At 36.9% G+C, this 21,152-nt stretch overlaps 1 protein-coding gene across 1 annotated transcript in view; it reads right to left on the bottom strand.

Moving 5' to 3' along the window:
* LOC140245295 (protein Obscurin-like) overlaps positions 1–21,152 on the bottom strand; it is a 131,160-nt gene that overhangs the window by 17,955 nt on the left and 92,053 nt on the right. The window contains 7 exon segments of the mRNA XM_072324879.1: positions 3,169–3,430; positions 4,751–4,828; positions 6,424–6,469; positions 7,064–7,216; positions 9,150–9,349; positions 10,657–10,795; positions 20,705–20,905. Of these exon segments, the coding sequence (XP_072180980.1) occupies positions 3,169–3,430; positions 4,751–4,828; positions 6,424–6,469; positions 7,064–7,216; positions 9,150–9,349; positions 10,657–10,795; positions 20,705–20,905 (1,079 nt within the window).

Genomic DNA, 21,152 nt, shown 5'->3' with positions numbered 1-21,152 from the left:
GAAAAGGAGATTCTGCCTTTACCAAAACAAAAATTCTGTATGATGGGGAAGGTCATGCACCTCCATAAAATGTCAAGGTTGTTCACACAAGAAACAAATACAGCTTTTCATGAAATGACAAAAAATAGAAATGTTTTGCTTCAATAAGATTTGCAGTCATGCAAGTAGCAAGGAAACAACTGTTTTTCAACCATTATGACTCATAAAATATGTATTCCATCTATTGAGAAAATGGACTGCTTGGATGTTAATTTACTGTCACAATGGCTAGGGATGCAGTCAAATGCTCAAATTAAACTAACGTTGGGACCAGCAGCTAAAGGCCCCTCTCTGAATATCCTTCCAAGTGGCACTGCATTTAAAATAATGGATTTGAACCTGCGACCTTGTAATGGAGAGTTTGTGGGCTTGTCCACAGGGCCACAATAGCTTTTTGTTAATTGGCTAAAATGCTATGTCAGGTCAGATTTATGTCATTCAGAAGTTTCATAATATGGAGTGTGGAAAATATAAAGAAATCAAGCAAGTTCTTTGGCATAATAATTATTTCAATCAAAGTGGTAACTTGTCAACTCGCGAAAGTATAATAACACAGAGCAAGCAACAATCTTAAACAAAGAGCGATCAACATTCCAAGAATGATCCACGCAACAAATCTACCCCACCTTTCGTACCACAATAGAGTTATTTTCTCTTGCAGGGTCAAGTCCAATCTTTTATCGCAATCAACACGCAGGAACTTTAAATCCTCCTCTATTTCAAAGCTCGTCATTTTCCGCAGCCCTACTAAACTGAATTTCTCAGCGGTTGAGACTCCATCACTCAAACCATCAAAGTTTCCTGCATATTGACTGGTCCTCTGTGAGCTTTTCTGATTGTTATCATCAGGACCAAGATCTTTACTCCCGTCTCCCTTTTGGGTGTCTGCATGAAGCTTCAGCATCATCTCTGCCACTGAGAGCATCTTGGGACTTTGGTGACCATCATGTGTGTTGACGAAAGCATTGGCCGGTACTTCCTGGTCACCGAAATGAAAAGCAAAGCCAGATCGCCTGCTACGGGTAAGGCTGCGACTGGCTGCCATCACATCAGTGTCTCTGTTGGCAGCCATGATGTCAGGACTACGAGATGGAACCACAGCGGGAGGCATCTCGTCCGTTTCATCAAAGGAGTCTGTGGACATCAGGGATAAGTTTCTTGCAAAGCGAGGGGTGCGCGGGCTTAAAATATGAGAGCCACTGCCATCTGATAGGTTTCTCTCATAAATATCTCTTTCTATCTCCTTTTCCTCCAACCAATCTTTCGTGTGATTCAACTCCTCCTCCTCCTCCTCATTTGCATAGATGTCTTCATGTATGGGTCCCAAACTGGTCATAAAATTTGTCCTACTCCCATGGCTCATTGGATGCGATCCATGACTGATTATCTTGTTGTTGAAGTTTTCGTCACCATTCAACATGGCTGCTCTGTCCAATTCCATTGTGCTTGGTTTGTCCTTAGCTACCACTGCTCAGAAATTCATGAATCTGTAACCCTGACTATCGACTAGCAGGCATATAAGATATGTTTGATATCTAATGGTGACTGATCATTTCTGTGTTTTATCCTCTCAAAATCCTGAAACATAAAAGCAAAGTTCTCCAAGGCATAGATCACAAATGTTTTCATGAATGTTCTAGTATTTATAGAAAGTCTATTTCCATAGATTTATGTATGGACCAGGCACACACAAATGATAAGCAGGTGTACCTATAAAAAGCCGACACTGCTCTGCGAGGCAGTAAATCATAATATGCGCACTTTTGATCTCCGACACTGTCAAGGCAATACAACTTCACGTTCCTAGTGCATGACACAGCGTTGCCTTCAAATCCAAAGAAATTGCAGTCTTATCCTAGAGACGAAGTGTTGCAAAAACTGCTGTTTCCATGAAAAAGTGATATATCCACAAACAGAAAGAGAAAAATCCAAAGGCACTAATATCTTCCCAGCAGATGATGCAAATCACATCACAAAACTTGTTTCATCTGATGAAGTTGAGGTCCTTTTGAATCAGTAGCAATATTGTCACACTAATGCTCCTTGTTCTCTTTATATCCACAAGAACTTTTTCATCTCTGTATTTGTAACTGTGCACAGTGGTAAGTGGAAACCTATGAACTTTCTCCTTTTTGTTAGTTGTGCGTCTACTCTATCACATGACCAAATCAATCATCAATTCATGTCAAATTGAGCACTCTAAACTACAAAAGACAAAATATTTGAAGTGTATCCCCTTTCGAGTGAAAAAGTTTGAAGGCGAAAAGGTGAACTCCCAGCACCCTTTTCAGCACACAACAGGGAATTCAACCAACACTCTCTGTAATTGAATACATCTCAAATGTGTTTTCATAGGGGATAAAACGTCTTTGGTTTCAAGTGGCTCATTTCCCATACAAGCATATATCTTCAAAGCTCATTTCTCAAATAGCACATCAGTCTATAGGGTATACAATGTGTAGCAGACAACCACTGCAGTTTATAATGTGTCTGCAGATACTGGCTGATTTGACAACACAATGAAAGAAGTATCCCAAAACACACGAAGTACTTCTAGGTATATGTCACCAACAAAAATATCAAGACAAGAAGAGGAGAGGAGAGGAGAATTCTTCCAAGTTTGTTATTATATAGCTTTTACAGTTCTGGTTTGTGGTACTTAGATGCATGTAGAGGTCCACAGTCACTGTTGAAATGAGATGCTACTGATGGTACAATATATCAGTCATTCCAATTGATTGTTAGTAAGCAAAGGGGACGAAAAGATACAATATCTTGAGAAGAAGCGGTAGCAAGGCTTGAGATGAGCGCTGCATGCGACTGGTGCCAAGTCCTCTTTGGGTCATGCTCAGCACTGGACACCAGCCCCTGTAGCTAGGATCGAGGAAAGGCTCACTCAATGCCGCGAAAGTCAGTCCTTCTCTTGCACTGCTATGCCCTCTACGTGGATGACTCGGTTAGCGAACGGACACGAGCACAGAGACGTTATGAGGTACGCAACGTGGAGCAAACAGCGTCAAAGACATGGAAGAGAGTGCAACATTCCGTTTGGCATGCTATATGGCAAGATGAGGCACACTCTTGCTGGGTATAGAGTTGGTGAGAGAGATCATGCATCAAGCCAAGTACCTGAGTCCTTCTCCGCCCCGCCCACTGCTCCGCCTTCCAGCAGACTCTCTGCGATGGTCTCACAGCTGGTCGGAGACAGGAAGTTGCCGTACTTTGGGCCGCTGTCGTCGGAGAAGACGTCGGAGGATGGCGAGTCCGGTGAGATGGGGGACGATGGGGACTGCTGCTGTGAGGTGTGCTCTATAGCGGCTTTCTTCAGATTGCTTCCCAGGCTAGAGAGACGGCGAAGCCTCATTGCTGACTTCACGGCTGTTAAGGCTTTCTGCAGGATTCACAACAGACCAAACAAACCCAAGACAATTGTTATATGATGTTCAAGTTGCTGAAATATCTTGTTTGCTTCATAATTCTTGAAACTTCATCTCATGAAACAGTCTCTTGTGCAAGAAACAGATTCGAAAGGATTTAAGACTGACTCATTCTATCAAGAAAAAAATGTTATCTGAAATCTTCAGGCTACATTTTTCGTAACATGGGCCTATCAGTCAACAACAAACTCCATTTTCATTATGTTACGCAGTATGGCGTACTCAGAGTCTACACAAATTGTGGTCAAAGAATCTTATCGGCCAAAGGCTAATTCACAGCTCAATCTCGACTGAACAATGCAGTACACTGACCTCATGAAATGCCTTTTAAAATTCCTTCAAGGACTTTTTGAGGAGGGAACAAGTAATTCATCCTGTTTTAGTCATCCCACATACAGTACACAGTACCTAAAGTATTATGTCTACCAGTCCATATCAGCTTAAGAGATTCTGTAAGAAAAAAACACGTCCTTTCCTTTAACCAATCCTCTTTAAGTAAATCATGCTTACTAATCCAACCAAAATGGTTTTGTGTCAGTGGCTAAGGTCTTAATTCTCCCTCTCTGTCCCGTCCCCCTCCCTCTCTCTCTCTCCCTCTTTATACTTTCTCTTATATTACAGTGGTCAACACATCATGCTCACAAGACCAAGTAAACTAAAAGGAAATTCATGACAGAAGCTATTATTCACTTTTGAAGCACAAAAATTGAAAAATTTCATAAAATTGAGGAAATCATGAAATTTTTGAAGTTATGCTAATTATCTACAGAACAATGCTTGAACTGTTAATATGAATATGTAAAAAGTGAAGTAATGGTGTTATCCCCTTACAGTTTACCACATTAGTTTGTAAACAAAATTTTGAAATTTTAAGCGTTTTCATTCAATCATGATTACGCCCCATCCTCAAATCCTGACATATCTGACTGATCATTATTTTGAAGTAATTTGACCGGAATAACATGTTTTATACTTTTGTGACAGAAAAAAAATTGAATTTTGTATGCAATCAATAGAAAATTGATCATCATCTTACCTCACTCATTCACATATTCATACTAACTGTTCAAGAACTGTTATGAAAAATTAAGTAAATCTTTTAAATTTCATAACTTCCTTCTTTTACACTTAACTGCTTGTTACTCTTTCTTCTCAGACTAACTTAAGACTGGCCTGGAATTCCCCTTTAAAAGATTGTGTGACTACTTTCTGTTATGGTTCAATGTCCATTGTACTGTGCTCATGAAAGGTTTCCTTGGAAACCATAAACTCACCCTCCACTTTCTTCTGGAGTTGAATGTCCTTAGCCTGTCCAGACTGATCTTGGCTCCCAGGTCCTGACGCTCATCAAACTGACAGGAAGTGATGCAAAGAGCAAAATATCCCCAAAATTAACCCACTATGCAGAGCCTGACATTAAATTTTTCTTCCACTTGCTCATCAAGATTCAAGATTCAAGATCCAAATTTATTTTCATTTCCTTAAAATAAACAGAGAAATTATACACAATGTATAGGCAGAATATATTTGTAATAATTGCAAACACGTAATTGACAAAATTCAAGTGAAAATGAGTAATGATAAAGAAAACACAACTGTTTTCTTTTTTTTTTCAAATATATAGATATGCATAATCATAGTATAAGCTCATCAGGCAAATGAAAGCATCAATTTCAAATTTTTACTTGCCCCCCCCCCCCCAAAAAAAAAAGCACTTGGCCCCAAAGAGCAATGTATTACTTTTGAGGAACTTCTAAACCTCATAATAAAGTCAAAATTTTACTTGCCAAATTGGGCAAGCCACTTGCCCAATTTACAATATTGCTTGCCTCAAGCATATGAAACACATTTGAAAGTGATCCAATGGCAATATTCAAATTGACTTGGTTTAAAGTGACTTTCTCTATGTGAAGATGAGGATGAAGTGTACATGCTGGTATATTTCCCAGTTGATAAGACATTTTTGTGACCACTATTTTTTTTTTCACCTTGTGGTCTTCTCATGGTCATATCATTCATGATGATAGCAAAACAAAAACAAGAACAAAAATTACAGAAATCTTCTGAAGAAAGTATGCCTTCTCAATAAACTAAAAAAAAAATACTACTTGAAAAGAGATCAAATCTCTCAGAAAAAAAGAAGGCCTAACTTTACTGGTATTCCAAGGATTTGCTTTTCTGCTCCTTGAGTTTAAAATTTGAGCCTTTCAATTTGTCAGGTCATTGTGTCTTATCCTAGAGATGTTGAGAACTGATAGCAGGACATCGGAGCTCTGATACAAGTAGTCATTTGATACTGCAATGTTAGTGTGCTGGTGTACATATCATGTGACATCATAAACCATAGTAGTCTTCTCATCCAGCAAAGGCTACACAGAAACTTTAAAAATTCATAACTTTCAAATGGATTGTCCGAGATAATCCTCATACTTTCACAGATGTGTTCTACTAATATTGCAGCATTCACTCAATCCAAATACACACATATTTGGATGAACCTGTCCTTTAACTTGATTTCAACTGACTCAACACATCAAGACAAGATACAACATAGAATATAAGAGGCCAGTAAATGGCAATTATCATCTCACTGAAAATGTCAGCTGGCTAATACATTTATCATCATTTGGCCAGCTATGTGATAAACTTCATGTTTCAAGCTTTATGTGAGAACTGGTATATGAATCACAGTAACATGGCAATATTGTTCACATCCAATTAAAAGCTGGAAATAATACTAGAGTTGACCATTTCACTTTAACTCTGATATTACTAAACTAACATACCAGGATTTACACACAAAGAGTAGTCAAAGGAACTTCAATAGCTTATACTTTGTATTTTTAGTCTTATACTGGAAGTCACAGGACTTGACTTACATGTACTATCTTAATGTGCTTTCAATGATATACTTTATACTTTATTACACCTATTACAAGAGACTTACCTTCAACCAGGGATGTTCCAAGCACTCTCGTAAACTTGGCCGTTTCCTAGCGATGGGCAAAAGTGTGGAAGAAAGACAAGAAGATACAGTGTATGGTGAGATACCATTGTTTTTCTCTACACCACAAGGAGTTTTCGAGAGCACAGTGCGAAGCAAGTCTGCATGAATTATGAAGCAAGACCCTTATCTAATCACTACACAGTAACACAACACACCTGAGCTGTCTAGGTACACTTACAGATCAGCTATCATATTACACAACCAGCACTTCTCTCTTGTGCATGGATACAATGGCCAACTTTGCCCTATGCTATAAAATGTTTATGAGAGAAAGCGATATAAGAACATTAACTCTTTATGTGCCATGGTGGAAACCCCCTGTGTGCCACATTATTTTGAGACACCAATGTAGTCATATGATGTACGGATATCAGAGCATTCAGACACGCATAAACATCATACGGATGTATGAATATGTAATTTCTTGAAACAATGCTGAAACTATCATATCAATATGCGACATATCCATGTAACATATCAAAAATAAAGCTAACAGACACATAAAAACATTGTATATCCATTAAATTATGTCTTAACTTGAGTTTTCTCTAGTCTGAAAGTGGGATAAAACACTACTTACTCATCATTCATCTCAAACATGAGCCAGATGAAATCCTGGGCCTCATCGGAGATGTCATCCCACACCTCATCATCAAAGTCCCACTGACCACCTCGGACATTCAGCAGCGTCTGGCGGTCATCTTCCCCAGCAAATGGTGAGATTCCACTTAGCCTGCAGGCATGGAGGTTAAGGGGACAAGGAATTACTAGGGGGTCAGACTATAAACCTGTGAAGTACGTGAATGCTTAATTTACTGATTTATATTTCTACAATTGTAAAAAACGAAAGAAAGATGTAGATTCACTTTGTAGAAATATAAACAGATACATCGTAAAACATCATCATTGGCAAACAGATAAATATTTAGAAATAACAGATAGCCAAACAGGTAAAAAGTCATATAAACAGATACATCGTAAAACATCATCATTGGCAAACAGATAAATATTTAGAAATAACAGATAGCCAAACAGGTAAAAAAGTCATATAGATAGACAGATAGAAAAATACATAGATAGAGACAGAAAGAGAAAGAGAGAGAGGGAAACAGATAAAGAGATAGATGGACAGAAAGATACAAAGCTACAGAGATAACATGTGTGACTGTGCATCACAAAACGAACAAAAAGTCACATTGATTAGGTGTGTCTTTAGTGTCCCCCTTTCATTTCTTAAAAAACCCTGTACACACTCTTCACTTTCAACTCTAATAACTTTAGAAAAAATGATGCTAATGCTTTGAAAGTTGGTATTTATTATGGACAGAATGTGTTAATAGAACATATTCAATTTCAGCTTAATCTGATAATCCCTTCATTGTGGTTAAAACGGTGGTTTTTGTCCTATTTCTTTGACCCATTCATTGCACAGGTAGCACAGCTTGGTGAAGACTAAACGCTTGAATAGACCGTGTGCTTCATAACCTCTTTTCTCAGTTCATACTTTTCATGAGTGTGTGCTTTCTTTCCAATATTAAGATAGGTTAGGAGAGTCCATTTGATTTGAGTTATACATCATTTTAAAGCTTGAAGTCTGCTCTTTCAGAATATGCTCTTAACTAAAAATCCATGTCTGGCGACTTTTTGTTGGTTTTGTGGTGCAGGGTCACATATTAACAGAAAAGAAGATAGACACACATGGTAGGCAGAGAGACAAAGGGACAAATAGGCATGAAGTTAGACAAATCATATCATCATCAGAGAGGTAATCATATCATCAGACAGGTAAAATGCCTTGAGTACAGGTGAATACAGAGAGGAAAACATAGACAATTTGGGAAAATAAATTACAAGGCAAGCACAAAGGAGGGGTACAATGGACAAATATTGTAAGTTAGAAAAACAAAATTCAAAGGTCTCTGAAATGGAAGCTCCACAGATAAGACAAGTAAGACATTTGGGAGAATAACAGAAGAGACAAGAAAACATGATATGTGACCTGCTACAACAAAAGGATCCTAAAGTCGTTGACGGGTGAGCCGAGCATGGCCCAGAAAAATGCTATTTTCAGGCCTTTCCTTTGATCATTTAGCTTCGAAATTTGGGCAGATGATAGAAGATACATTAGACTACAAAATTATGTTAAAACAGAAATCCGAACGTTTTGACAGATTTTGGTGATCTGACTTCAAACTTGATTTTCTCGGCTCACCCATCAGCGACTTTAGGATCCTTTTGTTGTAGCGGGTCACATATAATAACATAAATATAAAAACATGACAAACTAATATAAGATTAATTTCTGTAGACAATAAGACTTAATGAAACATAGATGACTAAGTCATATATGACTACCTTGCAAAGCTTAAGAATACTTTGGTTGGAAAAAATAATGTGAAAGGAAATGGCTACAGTTCGTCCAAAATCGATGCCTTCTAATCAGTATAATGATTCACACACTTTCCTAACAGGAATCATTATTTTGAATGCAATTTGACTAAACAAAAATTATGTCAATTGAGCCACCATATCATCCTGAACTCAAGAGAGCAATCAACCCATTCAGGATGGTTTGATTTTACTACAACAAGCATTTCCCATAGACACCTGCCCGAGTATACTCAGGACTGGTCCTCAAGGGGTTAATGGCAAAGGAAGTTACTTACAAAATGTAAGCAATGACTCCAACACCCCAAACATCAGCAGCAGTGGAGACTGGCTGCTTGTTGACCACTTCCGGAGCCACAAACTCTGGGGTGCCAAACTTACAGCGAACCTCCTCTCCTTCCTTCAGCACTGCAGCCAGACCGAAGTCAATGAGTTTGATGTCATCTGACTCTGGTGTTACCAGCAGGATGTTTTCAGGCTGAAGACAATTGAAAACAGAATAAAACCTTGATCACATGTCTGCAGTAAAGCCTCCTAGATTTGAACAATTCTTTGAATGACTGAAACTTGACATCAGATATGGTTTTAGAAGAGCATGTTAATTCCAATTTTCTACATCACCTGTTGCAGTGTGTGCATGAAATGGGTGAGGTATGACTTAAAAGAAAATCTATTTGTACTTTCAGACCACTGCAGGTCATACCACTAGTCAAGGACATTGATTCAGTTGTTTTAATTGAGAAAAGGATATACTAAAGTGTTTGTTCAAAGTGAAAAATATGCTGCCTTTTCATTTGTTCCTTTATACAATTAACATGTCCCTTGGCAATTAGCTAAAAAAGGAAAAGATTACAGATCTTGACAATCAGCAGACTAAACAAGTTCTCAGGTTACTACAGCAACCCCTCCACTCTTTGAAAACTGACCACCACTGACCATCACAGTCTAGTGACCCTGGGAATTGAGAGACACAAATCTACCATGTAGAGGCTATCTTTGGCCCTGTGAGGTCAGCTAGCACGGTTAAAATGCAACAATTAACAAAACAACTGTCCAGGAAACAAGATATATAGGAAATCAGTACGTCTGACGGAATCAAAGGAAAGAAGAAAGACCTGGATTGTTCATGCTTTTGAATTAAACTGAAAATGAAACTGGTTATACAAAGCTGGTATTACACACTGATGTATTGAGCGAGAGCATGATACTTTTAATGACATAACAATAGCGATGCCATACATTAATATTCTGGTATACTGATGTGTACAGTAAAATTGACCATAACTGAACCTGCAGCAAAATGTTACAGCACTACAAAGCTGTTTAAAGATGAAGTGTTTGTAAAGAAACAAAAAGTGTTTTCATATGGCTGCTGAGAAATAAAGCAATAGCTATTGTATGGAGTTTTGACCTGAATGAGATATCGTGAAAACTATTTTAATTCAATTATCAACTTATCTCTAAGTAAAGTGTGATGTGGGACAGTGAAGTAGCTGCTTTGATTGACAGATTAAAATGTATAAAAACTAGAAAGAAATTAATATCCTGTATGCAAAAATATAATTTGGCAAATATATTTTGTTGATTTTCATATCTGCAAATCAAATTTTCTATCAAACAAAATTATGGTATATTCAACTTTGAATCTTGGGAAGAGTTACATACATATCAACGTAAAATTCCTTGAAGAGTAATGACATTCATTGTTTAAATTGGACAAAATTGCAATTTTGAAATCTTTGCCAGATTATTATTATAAAGAAATGAAAATTGTAATATTGCCACCTTAAGATCTAAGTGGACAATATTCCTGTCGTGCATGTAGATGAGTCCATCCATGATCTGTTTGAGGAAGGCGACAGCCTCACTCTCAGAGAAGGAATCCCGAGTGACGATCCTCTCAAACAGCTCTCCTCCCGTCACACTGGTCACTCATTGGTCAAGGAAAGCTACAATACTCACTCAAGATTTGGACACTTACCATCATTCATGGACTGGTCAATACTTCCATTTTTTCTTTATGACAAAATAAGAAATTAAAGTTTGACCTCATGCAATAGCATATAGATTTAAAACTCCTCAAAAAGGTATTTATATAATTATATTTATCTACCTTCTCTTTATCATTCTAGCTACATATATATTTAGATTAAAAAATGAGAGAAAGAGAGACAGAAATCTATATAAATAGATCATCAAATGGAGATATAATTGCTGTCAAACTCATGATGGTATGAACAAAATTATTTTGATAGAGTAGTTCTGTTTTTTTTTTTTTTTTTTTTTTTTTGATTTACTGATGTTTTAGGTATGTGTAACTTGACTGATCTTATAACATGCATGGGAAATGCACACAGCTCCACTGGTACACAACATGTATTCTAGAGAATGCCCATGATACACATACATTATATGTACCTTCAAATACATTCTTGCACTATATGAAATTACTACACATTAAGGACGAAATTCGATCGAGAAAAACCATTTCACTCTTTGGGGATGAGTTGATTTTCCTATAACACACATTTTCCATAGACACCTGCCCAAGAATACTCGCGACTAGTCTTCAACGGCTTGATTGTTTGAATGTCACTTTGTGTATGTGAGGTTTGTGTATGTGTATATGTGCATATGTACAATGTACATGTATGTGAAAATGTGTGCATGCGTTTTTTTATTTATTGTGTTACAATGAAGGAATGTAAGCTTCTGCTTAGTTACCATGACTACAAGTAAATTGCTACGAGTACCTAACATATAATATAGACAAACATGGTATCACAGATATCAATGATGCTGTGTAATGATATAAAAAGTTATGCCATACGAAGTCCATACCAGGTTAAAATATTGTAAGGAAAGTTTAAAGTCAATCAGTGCTATTAATTAAAAACAGAATGAAGGAACAGGGAGCACTGATATATTCTATTTCTGTGTATGAGGTCAATTATCTAATATCAAAACCATTTCATTTATCAATATTTTATTGAGGTCAGTACACAGAAATCACAAACTTTCATCACAATTTGTTTTTCGTAAAAACTTTATCAGAAGAAAAATAGAGAAATGTTACCCTGAACTGCTTTTCTTGATGAGCAAGAACTGAATCAATGTCAGAAAGAAATTATACAAATGAAATTTGAGTGATATCTCAATAGTGGTGGCAGAGCAGAGAGCTGAATTCTGTCACCATGGTGAAGTCAGTGAAGCTAATCAAGAACTTGTGCTTCTCAGAAAATGACTACTTGACCCTCAATCACTCCACAAAACAAATATTTTGTTCCTAGCAACCACACAAGCTAACAATGGTTGGGCATTGCTAGGATTGTAGAAGGACTTTAAAAGCATGACACCACTTATTCAAAAGGAGAACCCTGCATTAAAGGAATAGTACAGGGGGATTTGTGATGTTAAAAAAGCAATCTAGAGTATCCTTTTTGCAAACATCACAACATTTTCTGTGGCTGAAGAATACTGTCTCCCAATATCATGTATAAAATCTTACCATGATACACCACAAAGTTTTTGAAAAAGAATGAAAAACTAATAGATGTCACCTGAGAATATGCTCCCCTTTTGCATCAGAAATAATGTTTGGAATTTCTATTTATTTTATTTATTTATTTTCTTTCTTTTTTTTTTTGGGGGGGGGGGGGGGTGATCCAAAAAAAAATTCACTGGAAATCTTTAGTATTCCTTCCTCCTCTGTCACAAAGAAGTTTCCAGTTTTATTATTTTGAGGGCATGTCTGAAGTACCTACATCTGCTTACCAGCTTCTAAAAGGAATCTACTTTATAATTTCCAGTGTGGACACATGAACTATAAATATGTTTATAAAGTTCAATCACAATTTATACTCCTAATAGAACTATGGTTATTACATTCTGCAGAGAATATAACAAAGCAGTCCTAAAAGAAGATTAGTCAATTTGCCATTCCTCTGTGTAGGCTGTTGAATAGAGCAATTTAAGTCCTTGCCTACATGCTTACAAAGAAAGATCATCTTTCATGTTTCTACACCTGAGCTGGATCCCCACAGTAGTCATATAGAGTGCATAGATCAACTTTGGAATGTCATACAATTCAGATTCAGGTGGATGTGTAGCATTTATAGTCCTTCTACTTCTCGGGTAGCTTCTAGGGAAAATTCTTGCAAACTTGACTGATATGATAAAAAAAGGTGATCAGCATATACTGTAGTCATACTTCATTGAAACACAAATAAAACAAACACATATCCCCCTTTACTTTCAATACTGATACACTCAACTCTAATAATTGGACTAGTGATTGGAGGCCCAAAACAAGGAAGTACATTGTATTGTACTTTCATAATATAGTCACAACACTTATCATATTTTGGTTTGAACATTTACCTAAAAGGAATTAGACTTCTATGATTTTGACTGTGTATCAATAGATACAAGAATAACCAGCTTCATCTATCTACATGTACCTATCTACCTATCTATCTATCTATCTTTCTATCTATCTACATATCATATCTATCAATCTATCTATACATTTGCGAGGGTGACTATACTACAAATGTAATTACAAAAATAATGGAGTTACACCGACGGAATACTTACTCCTCAGAGTTTTGATAGTCCATCCATTATTGGCACAAAGTAATATATCCCAAATAAATGGTCCTATATCATTCTTACATGCAGTTGAAACACATACACTTAGGGGCTGGAAACCAATACTGATATAGTCTTCTCTAGAACCAGCACATATAGGAAACCAGACATCACTGAAAAAGCTACTGAATAAAGCCACTCCTGACAAGCCTCCTATAGATTGGTAGTAATAGGGATCAAAGATTAGAAGTGTATACACACACTACTCACACACACATCCCTATTTAACGTATTAGCCAATCACTGGTGAGACCAAAACTATCAGAGCTTAGTCTATTATCCTAGACCTTAATACGTCTTCTACTTATTGTCACCCAGCAAGTGAGCCTCAAACGTTTAAAGCCAATAATGAGAACTGTGGGGATGTTCCATTGTTCTTTTTACTATTTATATATAGTTCATGCATTTTAAACAGACTGTGCATAACCCCTTCATCAGGAAAAAGTGTTATTAACAGGAGAGAACTGTTGAGTAGTGTAAAGTCAGGACAGGAAAACAATTACCCTCCTCAGCCCTTCCATATCAGGCTCCTGTCTACCGGTCTTTAACCCCATTGTCAACACTGTGGTATTGACTGATGATCAGACCCGAAATACCTGTGTTGTTCCTGTGAATCATAGGGACAAAAGTCAACCCTCCTTGGGACCACAGCCAACTGAGGTGTTTCTCCGGCAATACATCAATACATTAACAGGTATTATATGTCTATGGTTGACCACAAAAATATTTCATGCTACCGTCAAGGACTGGTACAAACATGTGTATAGCTCACAAATTACTCTGTAGCAAGTGTTTGAGGTAAAGCCAGACTCTGAAAAAAAAAGTCATGGGACTATCTGAAAAAAAAAAAAACCCATAAAAGACGTAAAACATTTCATTATTTGACCCGTTTCAGACTAGATTGGAATATCTCCATAGACATTGTGTAGGACTTACCACAGTCCACAAACCAATAGGTTAATTCTGAAGGCTACTAGAGCACAAATTCATTATGTATACTTTCTCTTTTGCATCTTACATGTTTATAAGAATGGATTGAGCAGTGCAAGTCTATTCTATAATTGTTTTTTTTTTAATTCAATAGATTGCATTCTACAGTTCCACATTACTGTGTGCAGAAAATAAATCTATGATATATATTTGTGATGTCAACTAAAAAAGATCCTTTCAATCTAGCCTACTGTAAATGCATAAGAAACTTTGAAGAGATTCTGTTAAATTGGTATCTTTTAGTAAAAATGCATTTAAAGTCGGTAATGTGCTACTGATATCTCAGTAAAGAATTACAATGAGATGAAAAGTGTGCAAAATATTAAACTGACTTCCATACTGCAGCAAATGTGGTGCCATGACTAATATTAATCTCATTGCATACAGAAACCTGGTGGATCATGTGCAAAGTCTATATACTTGTATGTAACAGAGCTACCAAGTCTCACGCATTCTGAGTGAGACTCAAGCATTTAGGGGTCATCTCACGATCTCACGCAGGGCACCTATTTTTCTCACGCATCGGGCAAAGTCTGTAATTTGGGCCCATATAAAATAAGGAGCATAGCTCAAAGGATTAAAGTGATAGTTACAATTGAAGGTATATTTTCCTTTTGTCTTTCAAAATAAGTAAAAAATAGTCACTTAAGTATGCACCTGATCGCACCATTAAGAGCTAAAAATTGAAAAAGCTCCCCACAGTGGGAGGCCACAGGGGGAAAAACCCCTCCCACACCCTCGCTCGCGCGCACATTCGCATGCCGAGATGCCGAGTCATGAAAATCTCACTCATAAAAATTTTTTGAACTTGGCATCCCTGATGTAAGGGGGGTTTATATAGAATAGAGTCCCTTGTCAGGATGGCTCATTCTCACCCCGAATACATAATTTCATCCAAATGGATATAACACACAAAAAACATTAAACAAACCAAATATGTGGGCGTCAAAGCAGTGACAAAGACAATGTGGTACACATTGGATTACGTGTACTAAGAGTATGCAAAAAAAAAATAGATAAAAATATGTACGCATCACAGGGGAAGTGAATATATGAGGTAAAACGAAGCTCCACCTCCCCAACTGCATTCACACACACAGGAGTTATCGGTGTTTGCAAAATTGCACAAATCAATTTTATTTGCCACCATGTTCACACATGGCCAGACATAGAAGAAAAAGAAAACACTTGGCTGCAAAATGGCGTAAGCACTGTGAATATCCAAACTGTGCATGCCTAAATAATGACCAGAGCATGTGACACTGGGCACCCATTTTTGAAGACCTACAATAGAGCAGCAATTAGTTGCATAATGGAGTGAGAGTTTCAAAAATGAAACAAAGCGAGACCAAACTTTCATTGAAATGTTTATCGCAAGGTGATAAATTTTTTTTCGTGCCCACACACAAAAATCAGATAATATGACAAAAAAAACAAAACAAAAAACAAACAAACAGATATTCAATAACAACTTGTGAATTTCCAGTGTGTGTGAACAGGAATTTCATTGTGTTTCAGAGGTCCAGACATTCCCATCAATCCTGAGGTATACTTTGGATCACAAATAGTTAAACATGTTCACAAATTACTTAAAAGATGTGTTTGCATAAAAGTGATCCCTGTTTGCTTCAAGATTTCTTTAAAAAATGATTTAAAACATGTTCATCAACGAGTACCTAAGTATGAGACTAGTCTGACAATGGGGACAGAACAGATCAAAGTTTAGATCAAAGATTAGCCTGATAAAGTGAGTAAAGTCTGATCTACATTCTGCTTGCGGTAATGTTATACGCTAAAACAAATTGTTCTCCCTCAAAGCAAACTAATTATACTCTTCTTCTATCAAGAGACAAAACTGGTGATAAGGTAGAAATCATGAATAAAAAAGGTAGAAGGTTGGGATATTTGTTGTTGTTGTTTTTCCTTTAGCAAACTTCGACAAGTTTAACAACATTGCCACATATTAGTTGATAATGTATCACACTGTGATAAAAAGAGGGAAACAGAACATATGGAATATCATTATTGCTGTGCCTTGAAGCATTACACATGATTTGTCCACTCAGATATCGATAAACCTATGAAGGACCACAATATGTTTTTAGACCAGTCACTGAATGTTACCAAAGATGCACCTGTAAGCCTATCCTATAATCACAGTTAATTGAAGGTATCCTTTTAACCTGCTTCAGGAGAAAATTAACAAATTGCACATAAGCCCACTGTGGTATACAGGTCTTCCTCTGTCATTCTATGGAAAACAGTGTTATCATGAGCAACTTGTTATACTGTAAAATACAATATTTTCACGGCATGAAATTTTCGCGAATTGGAGCTGATGGCCTTTTTCGCGAGTTGCCTCTAACATTCAATGCATATAGCATAGACAAGAACTTTCGCGTGCGTTTAAATTTCGCGAATCTTGGCTCTCGCGAAATTCCTCATTTTTCAGTATCCCATGTCTTTCTTGTTATTGTTATGTAAATCCATGTTCACATCCCAATCAATGTCAATGTTCATATACTGTAAAAGTGGACATTTTTGCAGTGTTGAAATTTTTGCGCATTTTGCGCAACCCGAAACTAGCGCGAAAATAAAGGCACGCAAATATTTTTGCTTACCATATGTTCCAGTAGTTGATATCTTGATTCCATGGAGTTCAAAACGCACGAAACTCTTCTTACCCTGCCGAGCGTGAAAAATTAGTTGCGCGAAAATATCCACTTTTACGGTACAGTGGGCTCCCATTATATCAACGCCCTCAGGATCCATCCGGCACTCTTCTTTCGTTATGTCAAAATTTTGTTATAACCGACCAAGCAAACAATAAAATACAGAGTGGATAACGTTGCTGCCTGAAGTTTTACTTTGTTGTAACCGGAAATTTGTTCCAACCGCGTTCATTATAACGGGAGTGCACTGTATATCTTTGTCTCTGTCCTTGTCCTAAACCCGGCCTATTTCTGTTTTGGTATCTTCATAAATCCTGATATTTTGTGTATTAAAAGTACTGCATATCTAATACTAGTCTATGTTATAGGGCACAGGAGCACCACAAGTCTATTATTACTTCTGAAGATGTACATCTAACAAGTTAAAAATGATTGCATTTCCATTGGTACTTACAATGTATGTGTACTGTTTGTAGAAATTGAATGTCATTGAAATGAATCCTGGAACTGAACTGTATATCAGATAAACATCCCTACTGAACTTGCAGCCCATATCAACTTCAAATTTAAAAACAGGTAGGCTATGATATAATGTAGATTTGTGGATGTAGAAAGATCAGGTTGCAAAATGCGATACTCCAAGGATTATAGTGGCAGTATAATTATGTGTAATAAAAAAATTTCAGCAAGGTTTAACTCTTTCAGAGCCAGAGATGATACGTTTAAATACTCATTGTTGATTAGGATCTTATGCTGGTGGGTTTGAGAGGATTATCAAAGACTATGCTGTCTTATGATGCAACCATGAAGCTATTGCACTAGATGTGGGTACCAGTATATTGTGATATTACCATGTACCAATAAGGTGGGTCACTATGTGGGTGGTACCATTCTCTTAAAACCCCTTAAAGACCAGTACTGAGTGTGCATGTGCAGGTGTCTATGGTATCAAAATGCCTGTCATAGCAAAGTCAGCTCATCCTCAATGGGTTAAATTCCTTTGGCTACATCTTTTGAGAAGTAGACTATTGCAGTATAAGTAATTCAAAGATTGTACTCAGCAGAAATAATTATATGTTACATAATTTCATAATTAGTGTACGTTCGAAATGGAAGTCCATAATTTTCTGAAAATTACATTCTACACACTTTCAACACCATGCATTGATCTGGCAGCCTATAAGTTGTAGACTTCTTATACCTCATGAAATATGTTAATTGTTACCTCAGTTGCCATGCATTGCATTTTTCATAATGTGTACAGACTTACATCTGGATTTTAATTTGTTCATAATTATATTCATAACTATGTCAATGATCATTATCAATATATGATGACATAATGAGCTAAATAATTTTCCAATCTCAGACAATAACGAAATTAACCCAAACCGAATACTGAATCATGAACACTTCAAGAGCAATAAATGGAAACCCTGACTAATACCATGACTAATTGATTGACTTTAGAATTGGCATGAAATCCATCAATTAGTGCAGCCCTAGAGGGTCAATATAGAAATCAAATATTTGCTCTCATGCCAGCCACAATAAGTCATTCTCAATGACATATTCCTGACAGCCATCATCCATTACCATTCAGCATTGGAGTCAACCCATTCCATACTGAATTTTGAAATGCCCATAGACTTGATACGCAGGCCAATAGGCTCCTGTACACTTGAGAATAGGTTAATTGTTGACATCATTACACCTGTTTTGTTTTTACAGACCCAGCTATTGACAATGATTTGTGCACATGTTTGCTGTAATTGCACCACTCTTCATCACACTGACAATGCAAATTTTGTTCTTTGATTATTAATTTTTAATCTTATGTTCCCATTTTATTATAACAGATATAATGGCTAGTGCTGTTATTGCACTTCTTTGAATTGATCAGTTTTGTCATGAGTTTTATGAAAGAATATTATCATGAAAGTGAAGTGTCCATGACAGAGCACCTCCAGAGTAATAACCACAATGATTTTTGTATCCAATATGAACTTGAATAATACATTTTCTGTCATTTACCTCGTATTAACTCGCTGAAGATAAGTCCCGAGAATACTGGGGCAGGTGTCTATGGGAAATGTGTGATATAGCAAAATTAGTCTGTCCGTAGTGGGTTAAAATTTTTATCACTGATTGGTCAACAGTATATCATGTGACATGGTGCAGTTCCGTCTATCATTTCCTCAGGATTTTGACTTTCTATCTCTCGATCTTAGGTCAAATGATAAAAAACAAACACCCTTTGATGGAATACACAAACCCTCCATAACTTTTTTTGTGTTGGGTGACCACAGTCTACACTAAATTTACTTGCGAGTTTCCACGGACACTACTTTATGCTATCAGTTACAATGTAACTATCATACATACGTGCAGTGCACAGGAATATTTCAACTTGGCAAGTGTCAGTGAAACTTCAAGCTCTGAAACATATTATATGCTGAGGATTTGGAGCGGTACTAACTCAAGGAAGCAGATAGTACAAACACAAAGAAACAAATCAAGTATTCGGTGTCTGTCTTTGAGGATTAGCCTACTGCTCAACGTGCAATGTTGAAAACATCAAACGCATAAGCGATGTCGAATTGAATTATCTTCTATTGAGATTTCATGCAGAAGCTTGTAATAAGGCCAGTGAGTTGTACTCAGATAGCTCTGTATTCAGATGGGGCTGAAATCATCACTCCCTTGGTGCTTATCATACCAGACCCTTCTATCACCCCTCGGCCAAGGCCTTGGGGTGATAGAAGGGTCGGTATGAAAAGCACCTTGGGAGTGATAATTTCCACCATCATCCTCATGAGCTGCCAATATTTGTATATGATGAGTTCTCTTGGTCTAGTTGACACAGAAGCATGCCATTGAATATACTGTGTAGTATACCTCCAACCCTGAAATTCATAAAATAGAAATAACAGAGAGAAATAATGCAATAATTACTCATCTCCATTTTAACAGATAATACTCTAAGCACGAATTGACAAAACTGGAGACACAATGCTGAATTAAGCTTCTTCTTTCCTAAGAAATAAGAATGCTTCTATTGAGAATGGAAACAGTTGGAAGGTAATACATACAGTGATCAAAGCACACACAAAAAGAATTGGTCCTGAATGCAGGGAATGAGAAGGTAATTACATAACAATGGGACAAGTCATTAGCACCGCTGTTCTGCCAAGCACATACAGGGTAAAAACAACCTGTGAGGTAGAAACAAGATTATATTCTACCACGAAGCCAAATGTTTGATGTACACCATGAATTCAAGAAGTAACTCCTTGTATAAACCTCTTCGGTAGATGATTCAAAGGGTTAAGCAATGAATCAGGACTATCTGTACATTGCTATATCAATGATTCAATTTACTATTGTCAGAATTACAGTCCCCCCCCCCCCTTATATGGCTGAAATAGACATCAACATAAAAAAAACAGCACCCAAATGGAACAGCTAGGTCTACTGACAAAGGAAAGATAACAAAGTCTGTTTGGTATTGTCAAGGATACATCTCCATGGCCATGATGACTTCTCTTTTAGTCTCGTAGGCATCAAAGAGTTTGATGAGGCGTTTGTGGTCCAGCATTCCCATGACGGCGATCTCATTCCGAACTTCTTCCCACATCCCAGCCTTGACTCGGATTGTCTTCACTGCACACTCGCCTCCGTCAGCCTTAGACACTGCCTTGTGAACCACACCATAAGCTCCTCTGAAAGCAAATTGATAAATTCATTATTTTTCACTTTGCCATGTTTTCAATTATTTTATCAGTGCTTAAACAAAATTATCTATGCCTGCAATGAAATCTTGACGATTATGAATTCACTCGAATGTGTGAAAATGTTTTAATGTAGGCCTATTACTCAAGAAGAATTACCAGAAATATAAGATACAAACAGAATGCTTTAATGGAATCCTTTCATGCCATAGCCATAACATTACAGTAAAAAATCATG

Source organism: Diadema setosum, chromosome 22, assembly GCF_964275005.1.
Source record: "Diadema setosum chromosome 22, eeDiaSeto1, whole genome shotgun sequence".
Taxonomy (NCBI): domain Eukaryota; kingdom Metazoa; phylum Echinodermata; class Echinoidea; order Diadematoida; family Diadematidae; genus Diadema; species Diadema setosum.
Note: the sequence above shows the minus strand (reverse complement) of the source record. Positions and strands in the feature narration are given on the sequence as shown.